The 16,986-nt window shown below is 47.0% G+C and overlaps 1 protein-coding gene across 1 annotated transcript in view; it reads left to right on the forward strand.

Moving 5' to 3' along the window:
* The window catches only part of PATL1 (PAT1 homolog 1, processing body mRNA decay factor), a 119,443-nt gene that overhangs the window by 3,513 nt on the left and 98,944 nt on the right, over nt 1–16,986 (forward strand). Inside the window, exon 2 of the mRNA XM_073597032.1 lies at nt 11,529–11,619. Coding sequence (XP_073453133.1) covers nt 11,529–11,619 — 91 coding nt within the window. The remainder of the gene's footprint in view (nt 1–11,528; nt 11,620–16,986) is intronic.

The following is a 16,986-nucleotide window of genomic DNA, read 5'->3' on the forward strand; positions in this document are numbered from 1 at the left end:
AATAATTACATTTTTGTTGCAGGGGGATGCCTGAAATCTGACTTGTATCTTAGTGCAGACTCTGGGAAAGCCAGTGAGCCAATCGCACAAGCAGGATATGTTTCTGGGGGGCGCTCTGTACACATTTTGTGTAAAGAACACCTCCAGGTAACCACGTTGCATTTTACAGAAAATTACAGAGTTGTAGATTGAAAAAGAGAGGTTATTTTTAATAATGTTCAATTACAGTTTGACATGAGTCACAATTGTATATGCTATATTATTATTTTTTTCCCCCCACAAAAGTGGAGTTACCCTTTAATGAGTTCCCTGCCCAGCTGCTGCACCTGTCACACACAAGGTCTCTCACTGCAAGCCCATACACAAGCAGCATTACTGTCGAGTGGGGGGGGGAGGGGGGTCAGGGTCAGCTGGTTGGGTGGCAAAACTGCATCCCTGGAACTCTCCTGAGTTGGTCTCTGTTCACACTGCGGCGGCTTCAAAGTCACCCAACTCTGAAGCCGCCCCGCACGGCGCGATTTCAGCGTTACTTGCAAGCGGCTTCTTTAATAGAAGTCAGTACAAGCCGCTTCAAAGTCGCCCCCAAGTAGTACAGGAACCTTTTTCTAAATCGGAGCAACTTGAGTCTCTCCGATTTAGAATGGTTCCATTGCACTGAATGGAGCGCAGGTCGTCCCAGTGTGAACCAAGCCTTAGTGTCACTAGACGCTAACTTCCAAATCTAGGACAGAATGCTATACCCAGGGCAGCTGTTAGATATCATGGGGCCCCGTAAAGCCTACCTGGGGGGGCCCAACCCTGCCCACCCGCCTAAAAAAAAAAAAAAAATGCATTGCCTTCAAGTGATTTTTTTATCTTTTTCCAGGCTGTTATAAATTTGATTAGACTAGATTCTGAACACATCTGAGCTCATTTCTGCTAGAAAATGAGAATGCTGCAGCTGTCTAGTAAACACTGGCCGAATGTCGAGCGACCATCGACCGGTTCAATAAAAACTGTCTGACATTCGGCCTGTGTATGGCAGCTGGTCTGTTGGATGAGCATGCTGGAAAACCAGCAGCTGACGTGAGCGTTCTGGCAGGGGGGCCATCCCCGTCAGAACACAATAGCAGAGCAGGGGAGATTGCTGTACTAACAATGGATGTTTAGTACAGCAGCTCTGACCTGAGTGGTCATTTTTTCATTCAACCTGCTGGGTTGAACGAAAAAACTAGTAGGCCCCTTTCACATGGGCGCCTCTACCTGAGGGACTCTGCTTGCGCAGTGAGGGATTGCTCCACTCACAGGTCTGTCTCCGCTCACTGTGCAGTGTGGACACGGACACAGTTCAGCTCTCCTCTATGGGGAAATTGGGTGAAAACAGACCGCCTGTCTGTTTTCATCCAGTCATCTTCAATTCGATCTGCCAGATGCGTGGAAAATAGGGGTCTCCACCCGTCTGGATTTTGTGGACAGGATTGGATAGCGGCGGATGTCAGCGAACATGTCACCACTGACATCCTCCACTCCATAGGGGAAAGTGTAAGGTCTGAACAATTCTGTCTGAAAAAGTTACAGGCAGTCAGACCTAATTGTAAAGCTTGGGCAAAAGGTTTTTTAAGGGGGAGTGATAACAATGACACTTGGCTTTGCTGTGCCCCACTTCCCTCCAAACACAAGTGTAAGGTAGCATCTTATGATCATCATCATCATTATTATTATGGTGATCACAGCATAGCAGTTCCTCTATTGCTCTCCCATGGTGTCACATGGTTGCTGGGTGCTGACTTTGTTAAGGCTGTACTGTTTTACAGTCTGTACACACAATACAGCTATAAGTCAGCACCCAGCAGCCATGTGACAATGTGGGTGAGCAATAGAGGACCCGATGTGATCATCATCATGATGCTGAGCACACTGTGGGTAGTCTGGGGTCTGTACCTTCATTCCACAGTAATCAGTGTGACTGTGTGCAGTGTATGCCACCGCTTGCCTGAAGCTGTGCACCGTCCGCCACCCCCTGGATTAGGTCTCCTGTGCCCTCTCAGCAGCTTGTCTGCCTCACATAAGTCTCTCTCTGTCCGTGGCACTTACTGAGGGAGTAGATTACAAATTAATCACTCCACCAGGTACAAGCAATGGGCGGCTGCGGTCAGAACTAGTGCAGTGCCGGCTTATATGCCTGCGCCTCGAAAATGGAAAGAAAGTCCTTATTCTGCTCTCACTTCATGGGCCCCTCTGTTGACCTGATGGGGCCCAGGAAAATGTAATTGCACCCTGGAAAGGATGTAGGAGCAGGGGTGTGCTTAAGTAAAACCCTTTTGTTTAGCCAGAAATTTAACTTTAAAGCTTCTCGGGCCCACCTTGTTGAGCTGTTGGGGCCGGGCCCGGTACAACAGGGCTGGTTGTACTGCCCTATCAGCAGCCCTGGCTATACCACTGCAGTTCATTAAAATGTTCATACTTCTTCCACATATTGTTTTGCTGTGTGTGTGCTAAATGTTCACTCCTTGCTACTGTGACAGCCTATTGTGGTCACGTTCTCTGTTCTGCACTACGTTTCCCAGCTATCAATGCACCTGCTGATTCTAGTTGCACATACCATCGTATGTAAGGGAAAGTTCCCCTAGTTAATGAAAATGTATTTGTTAAAAAGTATTTAATACTACTTTAGGGTCAGTTCACACCATGCCCACATCATAATGTTCATATGCGGCTCTGTGCGGTGCGATTCTCTCCCCTTCTCATACATTCCTCTCACACAGTGTTCCCCCCTCTCCTTATACATTCCTCTCACAGAAAGTCGTCATATGCTAGTATACTAGCACTTTATGGCATTAACCTGCAGACAGAAGGCCCTTTTTAGGGGAAAAAAACCTCCTGAGTTTACTATTGCTTTAAAAGAGATGTATGATTTATTTTCGTTTTTTGATTCATACTTAAGTGGATGCAGCATTGGTCCCCTCTAACCCTTAGAACTGAGCGATCAAACACAGCAGATCGCTCGGCTCTCACAGCTTTCTGCTCTGCCACCCCCCCCCCCCCCACGCTCACTGGAGCGCTGGGCTGTAGAGGGGGTTGGAGCGGCCAGCTCAGGCACTCAGCCGCTCGCTGAGAGTGGTGCAGGTCCAGTGTTGAGGGCAGATCCCGACTCCATTGTTGTGATCTTGCCCGAGCCTGGACCTGCTCTGACGTCAGCCGACAAAGACCGTTAGCTCGCTGTCTGCTGAAAACGGGTCACAGGAGTGCAAAATAAACTGCACTGCTGTGATTCATAGGAGTACAGCCGAACAAGCTTTGACTGTACTTCTCTAAGTGAAGAATCTCAACTCCATAAGAAAATCAGACTCCCTTGGGCCTTGTAGATTATGTGGTGGCTACATTAGTTTTTCTTTTTAGGCTTGTTTTTCCTTTTCTCACCTGGAGATCCTGCAATTAACACACTTCCTGTCCTAGTATGACAACACTCACTGTGATTTTTCTAGAAGGATGAGCATTTTCACCCTAGGAGAGTTTGTGTGTTAGGAGTATAGATTTCTCCCCCTTCTCTTCTGCATAACAAGTAGGGGGTGGTCATTCTAAAGTCCACAGAGAATTCTGACAGGGCTGATAATGTATGAGAATTTAGTGCAGCATTGTCGGCTCCCTACAGGAAGTTAGAAGCTCACTTAGTTTTTGGCAGGATCAGCAGGTAAACATTTTCACTTATTGAACCGATAAAGCAAAATGCTTTCAGTGGTATATTTAATAGATCAAAATGGAACAAATAAGAGAAGTTCACTGTAAGGGTTTACATATGTTAATTAAGCTCTTCTAATCCACACCTAGCCCTCTTGAACGAGTCTATAATAACATTCTCCATCCCAGCTTCTTATTTGCCTCTGTACCAGAGCTGCATCTTTTGGACACAAATCCTTGTTAGCACCTGCAGTGAGACTTCATAAACTTGGGTTGTGATGGGACTCATCTCCATCATCCAAAACAGCCCAGAACAATGGGGGGAAAAAAATAGTTTTATCTGTAGTTGTAGCTGTGTATTAACAAAAAAATGATCAATAGCCACAAACAATATTAATCCACATTGCAATCACCAAACGTCTTTGCAAAAATCAGATATTACCTAAATGTAGCATTGATGGCATTGACTGTGCTGCACATTGCGTGAGCGCTGTGGGAGGGACCCAGCAGGCCCACCCACTACAACAGAGTGCTTGAAGAAAACTACAGGAGTGGGATAGATACAAGACTGCTCACCCTGCACAAGGAGAGAGAGCAGTCTTGATTACAGGAAACTCCTTGCACAAAGAAAAGGTTTCACACTGGATTACTGCACAGATCAGGGAAAAATACATAAAGCACACAGAGATGCAAGAGTCAATATTTGGAAAACAATAGAATCGCGCTAAATAGATAATCGAATGTGAATTAAAAAATCAAACTAAGATGTTAATATATGAGCATATAATAATATAACATATAATAAATGCAGTGATATAATCTAAAACAACTCTTTCGCTCATGTGTAATGTCACAGTGCTGTGCCATAAAAGTGCTAAAATGTGAGAAACTGATTTAAATCCAATAAACACTAATAGAAGAAGTAAGGAATTTGGTTCCCGTGAATAAAAAAGTCCCTTTTAAATAAAGTGATTTGTGCAAATTAGGTCTTGAGAAGAGGAAATCTGCCACCGGTAAAGAAGGGGGTGACTGCTTACCGGAGCCCCATGATCCCCCACTACAGAGGATCAGGGGAAGCTGGTATGTAAACACTTCTGCAGAGTATAACCAACGGGACAACTACTGGGCTAATTTAGGGATGATGGTTGTTTCTAAACCTCCTCTGCACGGCTCCTGATGTTCCCAGCTCTCCTCATAGACAGATGGACTCAACCATAGGTGTACATAGTAAGAGAGAACACAGGCGCTCCATAGTGTAAAATCTCTTGGTTTATTAAGTAGGTAAAGTAAAATAAACACCAATTAAAATTTTAGCAAGCCTTGTTCGTCAGGTGCGCTGGCCGTAGCACACAGACTAACCCGTCCTGCTGAATGATCAGTGGAAGACACGTGGTGACGTCAGCGCGTCGCTCGCCCTACGCGGCATTTCGTGATAGGTCACGTCGTCCAGGGGCAATATTTGCTTATCCCATATTTCAGCTTTACATTTAAATAATTTTAATTCTTTATGCTTAGCAATGAAAGATTTTTAAAATAAAGTTCTTTTAAAGTGTTTTTTTTTTTTTTCCTTAAAGTGGAGGTCCGCCCACCGCTGCAAAAATTAAAAAGCCAGTAGCTGCCTTTTAATAATCGGACACTTACATGTCCTGGAGTCCAGCGATGTTGGCACCGCAGCTGATGTTTCCATCAGCTGTCGGGTGCATGTCGCCTCCATTGCTAGTAAGGGAACCCAGCTTCATGCCGGGAACCCTACTGCGCACGCGCGAGGCTCCGTTCCTCTCTCCTACTGGCCCGGCGACAGGGGGAGAAGGATGGAGCCCCAGATGTGACGTCAATACCCGCGGCTGAGGCTCCTGAAAGTGGGGAAGGTATACCTGTGAAAGACGGGTATGCTGTCCCCCCTCTTCCCCGAAAGGTGCCAAATGTGGCACCGGAGGGGGGGGGGAAGTACAATGAGTGGAACTTCCACTTTAATGCATTCGCTGCATTAAGGTAAAAGACCTGTGTGCAGCTCCCTTTATACTTACCTGAGCCCAATCTCGATCCAGCACTGTGCGTGAGAGCAGCGTCTCTCTTCTTACTGGACATCGAAGTAGCAACGGAAGCCATTGGCCTGGCTATTTTTCCCATTTCCGTCTTTCAGGACAGCACCATAGAGAGAGACCTTGGCTCCTCCCCTTCTGAGGAAACACCGCCTTCAACTTAAAGCTTTAAACCTCACCGCTCTCCCCCGGCCCCTCAGTTCTGGTGTTTCCTCCGGTGGGGAGACATCGCAAGGAACCAGGGCCGCACAGCTAGGGAGGCTGAGGCTAATTGCAGGCTGACCAAAGGGGGCGCTCTCTCTGGCTCTCTCCTGCTCTTTTTTTCTAAAGAAAGCTGCAGTCTAAGGGGCTAGGGTGGCTGAGTACCTTTTAGAAGACTGCACATCACGCTCCCCCAGCTTCTCTTAGTGAAGTTGTAAGCTGGGGGGGTCCGTTTTCTTTCTTGCCTAGCAGTGGCATAGGCGGAGGCACAGAAGACCGCCCTGCACTTGCAGCCAGCGTGGGAGCTCTGAGCGCTGGGTCGGAGGACGGGTGACGTCATTTCCGGCGGAGGTCGGTGTTTCCGTCTGACCCGTGTCTTCCGGTTCCGGTCGCGGTGTTGAAAACGGACCGCGCGTTCGGCTGGTGCTGCCTCTGACTTGCTGTGGGGACAGTACACAGGGGCTTGGATCACCACTGCACTCTAAGGAGATGTCGGAAGCAGAGGCTTCAAGAACCGCTCCAGGAGAATCCTGCACCAGCCACTCTAAGGTAAGAGGAACCCTGGGGTGGTGTTCCCTTACCGCTTCCTGTAAAGCTCCACAGGTGTAGAACTCCCCCTGGTGGTGAAGGGGGGGAAAGGGTTGTGTCTGGGTCCCTGGTGATGGTTGGTCCCGGGAAGTGCACCCCTGGTGGCCCTCCGTGGTAGTGCTGGTGAAAGTTTGCTGATTGCTCCCTACCTTTAACTTGTTTTCCAGGGCAAAGCTACAGAGAAAAGCAAGTCGCCCCACAGTGCCAAGAAGAAATGCCCCTCATGTAAAATCACAATGGGGGAATCTTGGTCTAAACCCCTTTGCAGGGATTGTATAGAGGGGCTAGTAAGGGAGCAATCTGGAGAACAGTCTTCAGATTTAGCAGCATCCGTGAAAGAACTTTCCAATACGGTGCAGACTTTTAAAACATTATTTGCCAGTCTTCAGTTGCCACAGCCGCAGGTTGTTTCTCCACCAGCACAGCAGAGTGTTCCTCAATCCTTAATGGATGCTCCCTCGGGAAGTGGAGAGAATCCAGGAGGTGCCAGATTCGAGGTTGAGGAAGAGCCTGATAGCGGGTCCTCAGATCCCCAGGGGGAATCAGAGGGAGAGGAGGCGGAAGGGGAATCCACAAGATCCTCTCGCTACAAGCTTTCCCTGGAGGAGGTGGAGGAGCTCCTAGGAGCCATTCATACCACCCTAGGAATCCAGGAGGAAAGGAAAAAACTTTCACTCCATGACCAGATGTACAAGGGACTAGGGGAACATAAAAGGAAGGTGTTCCCGGTCCATGAGGTCTTAGTCGACGCCATCAAAAAGGAGTGGCAAGACCCCGAAAGGAAGCCTTTCCTTTCAAAGGCACTTAAGCGTAGGTTCCCCTTTGCAGAAGAAGAGGCGCTGGTATGGAACAAATCGCCTAAGCTAGACGCAGCCTTTTCGCAGGTCTCCAGGCACACTGACTTGGCCTTTGAGGACATGGGGGCACTCCCAGATCCCATGGATAAAAGGATAGATTCCCTCCTGAAAAAATCCTGGGACTCTTCCATAGGGAACCTCAAACCTGCCATGGCGTCCACGGTGGTGGCACGAAACATGGAGTATTGGCTAACGCAAATTAGGGCGCATATAGAGGCGGGCACGCCTAAGGAAACAATCCTTTCGTCTTTTCCCATGCTCCTTAAAGGAATAGCTTACCTGGCAGATGCGTCAGCTGAATCGGTGCGTATGTCTGCAAGATCAGCCGCATTGTCCAATTCGGCAAGAAGAGCCCTATGGCTTAAAACATGGCAGGGAGATACCGCATCCAAGGTTAAACTCTGCGGCATTCCTCTCACGGGGGACTTGCTTTTCGGGCCAGGTCTGGAAGCTGTGTTGGATAGAACGGCTGACAGAAAAAAGGCATTTCCTTTTAAAAGAAAACCGGCAGAGACTAAAAGAAAGTCTCGGCCGTGGAAGAAGTTGGACCCCCCAAAATCTGATCAACAGAAAAAGGGGTGGGGACAAAAAGGGAAGGGGCGTGGGGGGGCTATTTTTCGCCCTCCTGAACAGCCCAAAAAGACAAAGTGACAGAATAACGGTGGGAGGAAGACTGGGGGCCTTCCTGCCACAGTGGGAGATGATCACCTCCAACAATTTTATTTTGGAAGTCATAAGAAGAGGGTACAGGTTGGAGTTTGCAGAACCTCCACCATGCAGACTCCTCGTAACCACGCTTCCGAAATGTGCAGAGAGGTCAGCGGCTCTCCTTTCCTCCCTCCAGGAGTTGGAGGAACAGGAGGTGGTAGTTCGAGTGCCAGAAGGAGAGACGGGCAGAGGCTTTTACTCCCACATTTTTGTGGTGCGCAAACCCTCGGGGAAGTTCAGGCTCATCCTGAACCTGAAGCCTCTGAACGTCTCTCTCACCTACAGGAGGTTCCGAATGGACTCTATCTATTCGGTAAAGACACTTCTTCCTCCAAACTGCTTTATGGCATCGATAGACTTGAGGGATGCCTACCTGCACATTCCCATTGCAGATCAGTGTCAAAGGTTCCTCAGGCTGGCAATAAATACCAGAGAAGAGACCTTTCACTGGCAGTTCAGGGCCCTTCCCTTCGGACTATCCTCTTCCCCCCGCATCTTCACCAAAGTCATGGTAGAAGTCTTGGCTTTCCTACGGATCAGGGGCATTTCAGTGATCGCTTATTTAGACGATCTACTTCTTTTTGCCCCTTCCGCGGAACAACTGTCGCTGGACCTGCAGTTGACAAGGAACATCTTAGTGGGTCTAGGTTGGCTCTTAAATCTGGAGAAGTCCAATCTGACTCCTTCGCAAAAAGTAATCTTTTTAGGTTACCTGTTGGACTCAACAAAACAAAAGGTCTTCCTGCCTATGGAGAAAATCCAGAAGGTAGACAGGGCAATGTCGTTACTCCAGGGCAGCCAACAAATATCAGTAAGAAAGGCTATGTCAGCCTTGGGGTTACTGACGGCAGCACTTCCAGCAGTCCAGTGGGCAGGATTACACTTTCGCCCCTTGCAACTATTTATCCTGAGCATTTGGGACCACAGTCAGGAATCTTTGGATTCCCTGATAACTGTACCGGACCAGGTCAAGAGATCCCTATGGTGGTGGCGGAAAGAAGCCAATCTCTCTCAGGGTCTGGAATGGGTTCTGCCGGTGTCCAGATGCGTCACGACCGATGCGAGTGGCATGGGTTGGGGGGCGCATATGGGGGACCGGGTGGCTCAGGGAGGCTGGCGGAAGGAGGACGCAGGGAGATCCTCCAACTGGAGGGAGCTGAAGGCAGTAGCCTTGGCACTCAAAACTTTTCAAAGGGAACTTCAGGGACAGCATGTGAGAGTCCGGTCGGACAACTCCTCAGCCGTAGCCTACATAAACAGGCAGGGGGGTACCAGGAGCAGACCTCTGTGGACCCTGGTAGAAAGCATTCTCAGATGGGCCGAATTAAACGTCCTATCCCTCTCGGCAGTGCATCTGAAAGGAGATCAGAATCTGGTGGCGGATTACCTCAGCAGGAAACGGCTGAGGGAAGGCGACTGGGTTCTGAATCAGGGGGTTTTCGAAGCAATATCCCAGAAATGGGGGAGGCCATGCATAGACCTCTTTGCCTCGAGAGAAAACAGGAAGGTGCATCTCTTCTTCTCCCTAAACAGGTGGGATGGAGCTCTAGGGATAGACGCACTGGCTCAGAGTTGGGCTTTCGACAGGTGTTATGCCTTCCCCCCACCTGTACTAATCCCAGCCGTCCTAAGAAAATTCCAACTGGAAAACACAACTCTCATTCTTATTGCGCCACATTGGCCCAGGAGGCCTTGGTTCTCCATCCTGAGAAGTCTGGCAGCGGAACCCCCCTGGCTTTTGCCAGTTCAGGAGAATCTCCTTTCCCAGGGGCCAATCTGTTGTCCCCAGGTGGGGAGATGGAGCCTCGCGGCTTGGCTACTGAGGAAGAACTGTTGAAGAACAGAGGTTTCTCAGATAGCTTGGTAAAGACCCTCCTTAACTGCAGGAAAAAAGAAACCCAGGTCATCTACCAAAAGACATGGAGGCGTTTTAATAGCTGGTGTACAGAAACTTCTTTTGATACTCACAGCTCTATAGCGGTCTTAGAGTTCCTGCAGGCAGGGGCGGACAAGGGGTTAGCCCTTGGCACCCTGAAAGGACAGGTTTCTGCTTTGAGTGTGTTTCTGGAGAAACAACTAGCCTCCGATCCTTGGGTCATTAGATTTTTTAAAGCATTGAGTAGGCAGAGACCTCTGAAGGTCCCCCCCTTCCCAATGTGGGATCTGTCCTTGGTCCTACAAGCACTTACAGGGGAACCCTTTGAGCCATTGGAGACGTGTACGCTAAAATGGATTAGCCTCAAAACGGTGTTTTTGGTGGCAATCACTACGGCAAGAAGAGTAAGTGAACTCGAGGCCCTCTCCATTAGGGCCCCCTTTTTTCAGGTATTCCCGGACAGGGTAATTTTTAAGGCCGATCCGGCCTTCTTACCGAAAGTAGCCTCGGTTTTTCATAGAGGCCAGGAAATTGTTTTGCCCACCTTTTGTTTGAATCCTGTGAGGGAACAGGAACATAGGTTTCATAAACTAGATGTAAGAAGGTGTGTCCTGCAATACTTGGAGGATACAAAACCATTTAGAAAATCTGATTCCTTTTTTGTGTTATTTTCAGGAACCAGGAAAGGAGGCAAAGCCTCGAGGCGCACTTTAGCTAGGTGGCTAAGGTTAGCTATCAGTCAGGCTTATATATTTAGCGGGTTAGAAGCCCCTAAGGGTATCAGGGCACACTCCACAAGGGCAGTGGCGACCTCTCAGGCCGAGTGGGCTGGTGCGTCTCCGGAGCAGATCTGTAGAGCGGCAACGTGGTCTAGATTCGACACGTTCGTGAAACACTACAGATTGGACCTTCTGTCAGCAAAAGACCAGGCTTTTGGGCGTAAGGTTCTGCAGGCAGTAGTCCCACCCTAAGGTAAGGTGCTCGCTTATCCTCTCTATGGTGCTGTCCTGAAAGACGGAAATGGGAAAATCGGAGTTACTTACCGGTAACGTCCTTTTCCAGGAGTCTTTCAGGACAGCACAGTTACCCACCCTACTGTAGGGATATTCGTGATGGAGTTCATCGCAGAAGAACGTCAGGTAAGATCAAAGTTATTATGACGTGTTCTTGTGTCTCCCCAGCTAACCGGAGGTCCTCTTGAAGAACTGAGGGGCCGGGGGAGAGCGGTGAGGTTTAAAGCTTTAAGTTGAAGGCGGTGTTTCCTCAGAAGGGGAGGAGCCAAGGTCTCTCTCTATGGTGCTGTCCTGAAAGACTCCTGGAAAAGGACGTTACCGGTAAGTAACTCCGATTTTTTTTTTTTTTTTTACTTCCCTTATTGTCTTTTCTGGAATATAAGGTGTATCATCCATCTTATGATCCAAATTATCACTTTAAATCTCAGTGGTTGCTGTCTTGCAGAACAGATGGTTTTTCATTACGCACAAGACTTGCTGATAGTATTGTGTAGCTGAAGCTGATCAGATAATACAATATTAGATCTCACTACAGTGATCCCATGCTCTTGCTAAATTGCTGATTTTATACATTGATGTTTTTCAGTCTCTTGAGGACGGTGATCGCTTCCCAGACCTTGAGGAAGATGAGGATATCGACCAGTTCAATGATGACACGTTTGGAGCAGGAGCGATTGGTGAGTGACCAAGCATATCTGTAGAAGCACTGTTATTTGACTCAAATTACTAATAAGCACTCCTTTAATTGAAGGAGCAATCTATTCCAAAGTGATATTTCATTTTCCGGCAGCTACTGGAATGTTAAACCATCTGATGGTTTCTTAAATCTCTCGAGGAGTCTTTTGGTGACATTTCTGAGTGGAGTTCCCAGACCTACACTCTTGTGATGTTCCAATCTCTGTTCTGTGGTTTTTTTTTTTTTTTTTTTTTGTTTTTTTTGTTTTTTTTTCATTTTTACATTTATTTTATAGTGTGAAGAATGGAACAGAGTCTGTAATTTTCACAGTATTTCTGAGTATTTGCACAAAGCTTGTGTAAGCTGGCCCTTTTAAAGGAGAAGTTCACTTTCAGAAATATATGGTGAAAGGGTGCCCCCACTTGTACAGGTGGTGGGAGATGTCTCTTGGGCTTTGCGATCACCTGAAGTCAGACGACTGGATCAGCAGCTTCATTTTCAGAGACTATCACCCTCCATGCTTTATGTGCTCAAAAATATTTTTGGATCCACAAATGAGCAGTTTTGCGGCCCTGGAAAGACTACACTCCCAAGGGGTCATCATGCTCTTTCTGGAGGAGAAGTATCTCTGCTTCTATTCCAACATGTTCACAGTTTCCAAGCTAAATGGGTATGTCATAATCAGGGTGTTAACAATTTCCTAAAATTCAGGATGAAATCCACCTGATCAACGAGTGCTCCCTTCATCAGGGATACTTCCTGGCATCAGTGGATATCAAGGGCACCTACCTATACATCCTGATTTTCTGGCTTCACCAGCGGTCTCTGGGATTCGCAAAGGAGGATCGATCACCACTATCAATTTGTGTGTCATTACCCTTCAGTCTGTCCACAAACCCAGGGTGTTTACCAAGGTATTGGCTCCTGATTTTGGGTTGTTGAGGACATCGTCAGATGTCATCCTTGGTTCTGACTCAACAGCTTGTGTACTTTGGTTTGACCCTCGACATGGCACAGGCAAAGGTAATGCTTCCATTGAAGAAATGCCTCTCCACAGATGAAGTCCCTGAGGTTGTTGAAAAATTACTTGATTCATGCCTACATGCTAATGCTGAGGAAGATGTTAGGTCATGGCCTGCATCAACCATCAAGGAGAGATGAGAAGTTGCACTGCTCAGGAAGAAGAAGGGTTGATCTTGTTTTTTGTAGAACTTCATGTTCTTGCCCTCTTCGCTGTGTACATTGCCAGTAAGCAAAATTGGCAGGCAGACTTTCTCAGCCATTAGAAGCTAAATCTGGATGAATGGGCCCTTCACCCAGAGGTATTCACAGAGATCGGTCTTCGGTAGGGGGTGCCAGAGGTGGATCCATTTGCATCCAAACTCCACAGCAAATTGAATGTCGAATGAGGGATCCTCAGGCATTTTATCCCAAGGAATCACTAGATCATCCACCACAGTTTTCCTGATCTATGCCTTTCCTCCACTTCAGCTTCTTTCTTGTCTGTTGCACAAGATAAGGTTGGAGGTTATTCTGGTAATTTTGCTTGGCCAAGAAGTATAGAGACCTTGTGGATCTCTTGGCAGACAAGCTCTTCAGATCATCCAGATTTGTTGCTAGGCTGTGCTGCACTGCCAATGGTGCACTATAGAGCAGTAGCGGTGTTTTAGGAAAGGAGGGAACCATGTTGCGTGTGTACAGTTCTCTGACGTCATCGACGATGCCATCTTGTGTACAGCATGTTTTATTACAGCTTCTTCCCATTCAGTGGTGATAAATTCACCAAATACACAGTCGCAGTGGCTGATAACAGATCAGCAAGTACAGCTAGTCCCCTTCTGCAGAGGTTTTATCACCACTAGGTGTCTTGGTTTTTATCAGCCACTTCTCACCGCTGAGAGCGCTGCTCCCATATTGGGATATAGAGGTCTGTTACCTCAGCAAGTCATGGCACATTGCAGTCAGAGAGGTAGGGGAAGGATGGCTTAATGGGCTCCCAATTACCTCTGAGGTAGAGGACCCCCTGCAATGGCTACCCTAAGGGTTACTTTAGTTCTGAATTTCTGCCCTTATATGATATTTCCACTGTATGTATCAGAGGCACATTTGTCCAACTTTGTATCTTGAGAGGAATTTTTAGCTGCCATTTCTGCTTGGTGTGAATAGCCCTGAGGGTTTCTTACTGGTTTGGCCAGGGATGCTCAACTCCCGCCCCCTTTTTGTGAAATGATTATGTATTGCAGGGGCATGTTTTAACTGAGGAGGAGGTGGAGGCTGGTGAAGACTGGGACTCTTTTTGGAGGAATCTCAGGGCTGTCTCATTTGCTAAAGTCTATGGTGGGCTTCCTGGCTGACGTGGTACGCATAAATTAAAGTTGTTGGATCAGGGTGCTCTTCTCCCAGAGTCACTGGATTTAGATCCTGGTAACCACCTATGAATCCAAAATCTTTTCTTGTGCATCCTCGTCTGCAGGAAATGATGTATGCTGATTGGGCTCACCCAGAGAAGGTGTTCTCACCACTCGGTTGATTCACTCAGCTCCACCTCATGGAGGAGGACTTAGAAAAATAGGGGCTGTTGACCCTGTAACTTATTTGAATGAGATGCTGATGGTCCTGGTGGATGAGGAGTCTTGAACTGCTTTAGTACTGGGCACTTTCACCCCCTTCTTGCCCAGGCCAATTTTCAGCTTTCAGTGCTGTCACACCTTGACAATTGCGTAGTCATGCAACGCTATACCCAAATTTAAGTTTTTATCATTCTTTTTTTTTTTTTTTTTTTGAAAAAGCTCTCTTTTGGTGGTATTTAATCACCACTGGGTTTTTTACTTTTTTGCTAAAAAAACAAAAAGACCGATTTTTAATATTGGAAAAAAAAAAAGTCTTAGTTTCTGCTGGGGCAAAGTATACGCTTCATTCCAGAGAAGTATAGATCAATTCTTCCTGACCTATGCTTTTTCTCTGCTCACTTGTTACACACAATAAAGGTGGAGGGCATTCTGTTGATTTTAATCGCACCAGCTTGGCTAAGGAGAACATGGTATGTGGACATTTTAAATCTATTGACGGACAGGTCATGGGCTTTTTTAGATCCGCCAGACTTGCTGTTGCAGGGCTGGATCTTCCATCCTGCTTTATGGTTGCTGGCTTTGATGGCATGGCTGTTGAAGCCTACGTCTTCTGTGACGGCTGTTTCTGATCTAAATTTTTACCATTCTCAGGGCAAGGAAGTCATCCCCCAGGAAGGTGTACCATCATACATGAGAGACTTTTTACACTGGTGAGGCTTACAAGCTTTATCCCCAGCAGTATGTCATGGGGCGCATTTTGGCCTTTCTCCAAGCTGATGTCTTTGGCTTTAAAGTAGTACTAAATGCACACTGTTTAATTTAGGCTGTCTCTTCCATTTCTGTATGTGGATGATGGCACTGTAATTATTTTAGTTAAAAAAAAAAACCTAAGAACCTTTTTCCTAATCGATATACAGCTGTCACATGACCCAGATCTTTTCCAGCATGTCTGCAAGAAAACAAGCAGGAGGAGCTTCTAGTCCTGGAATACAGAGTAAAAATCAATAATAATAATAATAATAATAATAAACTAGGGATGCACCAATACTGGCCACTTGCACGAGCACCAAGGCTGCTTGCGGTGCTCACAGGGCTGGAGGAGATCCATAGATGACCCTCCCCCAGCTGACAGCACTACTGCCCTATACCCACAGGGGTCCCTGAACTTTTTACAAATCCTCCAGCCCTCTGAGCACTGCAAGCAGCCGTGGCTTTGAATTTGATATTCAAGATATATTATGTACTTTTTAATGTGTAAGTTGTAACAACATAACATTTTTTTTAATAAACTATTCGCCCATTGCTGCACTTCTTAGATGGCGCTTCCCTGTCTTTCTATACTGGAATCACATAGGAGCGGTGGGGAAAAACGCATGTGATTTGGACAGGAATCGCATCGCTTTCCTGTTCAAATGGCATGCGTATCTTTGCAGTGTGGAAACGAAACCAGAGAAATTCCCAGGTCAACTTACCGACCAGTCTGCGACCAACTGAATTATCCTGTCTAAGGCTTGATTCACATCTATGTATGTTGCTTTTATACGTTTCTGCAGTGCTTTTTGCTGTGCTTTCCACTGATTTTTAACCACGATTTTGCGGAGACTTGAGCGTTTTGGGTGTTTTTTTTTTTTTTTGCTTTACGTTCACTGCATATAGCTGGTTGCTAAGAAGTAAGCCGGGAAGCCATTAACCAATGAGTCGTCACCAGGATTCCCCGCTGACAGCTGATTGTAAACAAAAAGATTTGCCGGCTAATTCACAAAAATAACGTCCCAAAAACCATATCGGACCATTCGGTATGGATTTTGAGCGGAAACACCATGCCCAAACCTCCACCCCCCCCCCCAAACAATCCATACCAGACACTTAACCGGGCATGCAGCCTGGCAGGAAAGGGGGGGGGAGCGCGAGTGCCCGAAGAAGACCGGAGGAAGAAGGCATTTTTAATAAAGGACTTGTCCAAAACTGTCTTTTGTCATACTACACTACTTTTTATGGGGGGGCCCTTTTTCCCATCAACATGGGGACCAGCCCCACATTTTGAGGGCGTGTGGCCTGGTATGGTTGGGGGGGGGGGTCCCGGGGGATCCCCGCAGCCCCACCCCCTTCTTTTCCTGGCCTGCCAGACTGCATGCCCGGATAGAGGTCTGGTATGATTTTGGTGGGGGACCCCACGCCGTTTATTTTGTGTATTATTATTATTATTATTATTATTATTATTATTATTATTATTATTATTATTATTATTATTATTATTATTATTTATTTATTTATTTTTTTGCCAGCAAATCTTTCCTCCTCCTTCCCCCGCTGACAGCTGATCACTCGGTTGTTAGGGATGCAGCAGTTGGCTTTCCGGCCTGCCCCTTAGCAACCAGCTATATACATAAAATGCAAAACCAAAAAATAAAAATACATTGCGACAAAATCACTGTAAAAACACAGTACTTGCGTTTTTGGATGCGGGTCCATTAAAGTCGGTTACATGCAAAACGCTGCATGCTGGGGAAAAAAAAAGTCCCTGATTGATGTGAACATGTTCCATAGGAACAAAAAGCATGAAAAAACGCATTGGTCTGAATAGAGCTTAAAGCCTCGTACACACGGTACGATTGTTGGCCAACCGAGCGTCTGATTTTTGTCAAAAGGGCGTGTGCCAGGATCTTTTCTTGCATACGAACGGTACACAATTGTCATGCAACAAACACGAACGTAGTGACGTACTGCAAGGAATTTCAGCTCTTGAGCGCCACCCTTTGGGCCCCTTCTGCTAATTTCGTGTTTGAGCGTTGATTCCG

This window comes from Aquarana catesbeiana, linkage group LG08 (genome assembly GCF_042186555.1).
Source record: "Aquarana catesbeiana isolate 2022-GZ linkage group LG08, ASM4218655v1, whole genome shotgun sequence".
In the NCBI taxonomy this organism is placed as follows: Eukaryota; Metazoa; Chordata; class Amphibia; order Anura; family Ranidae; genus Aquarana; species Aquarana catesbeiana.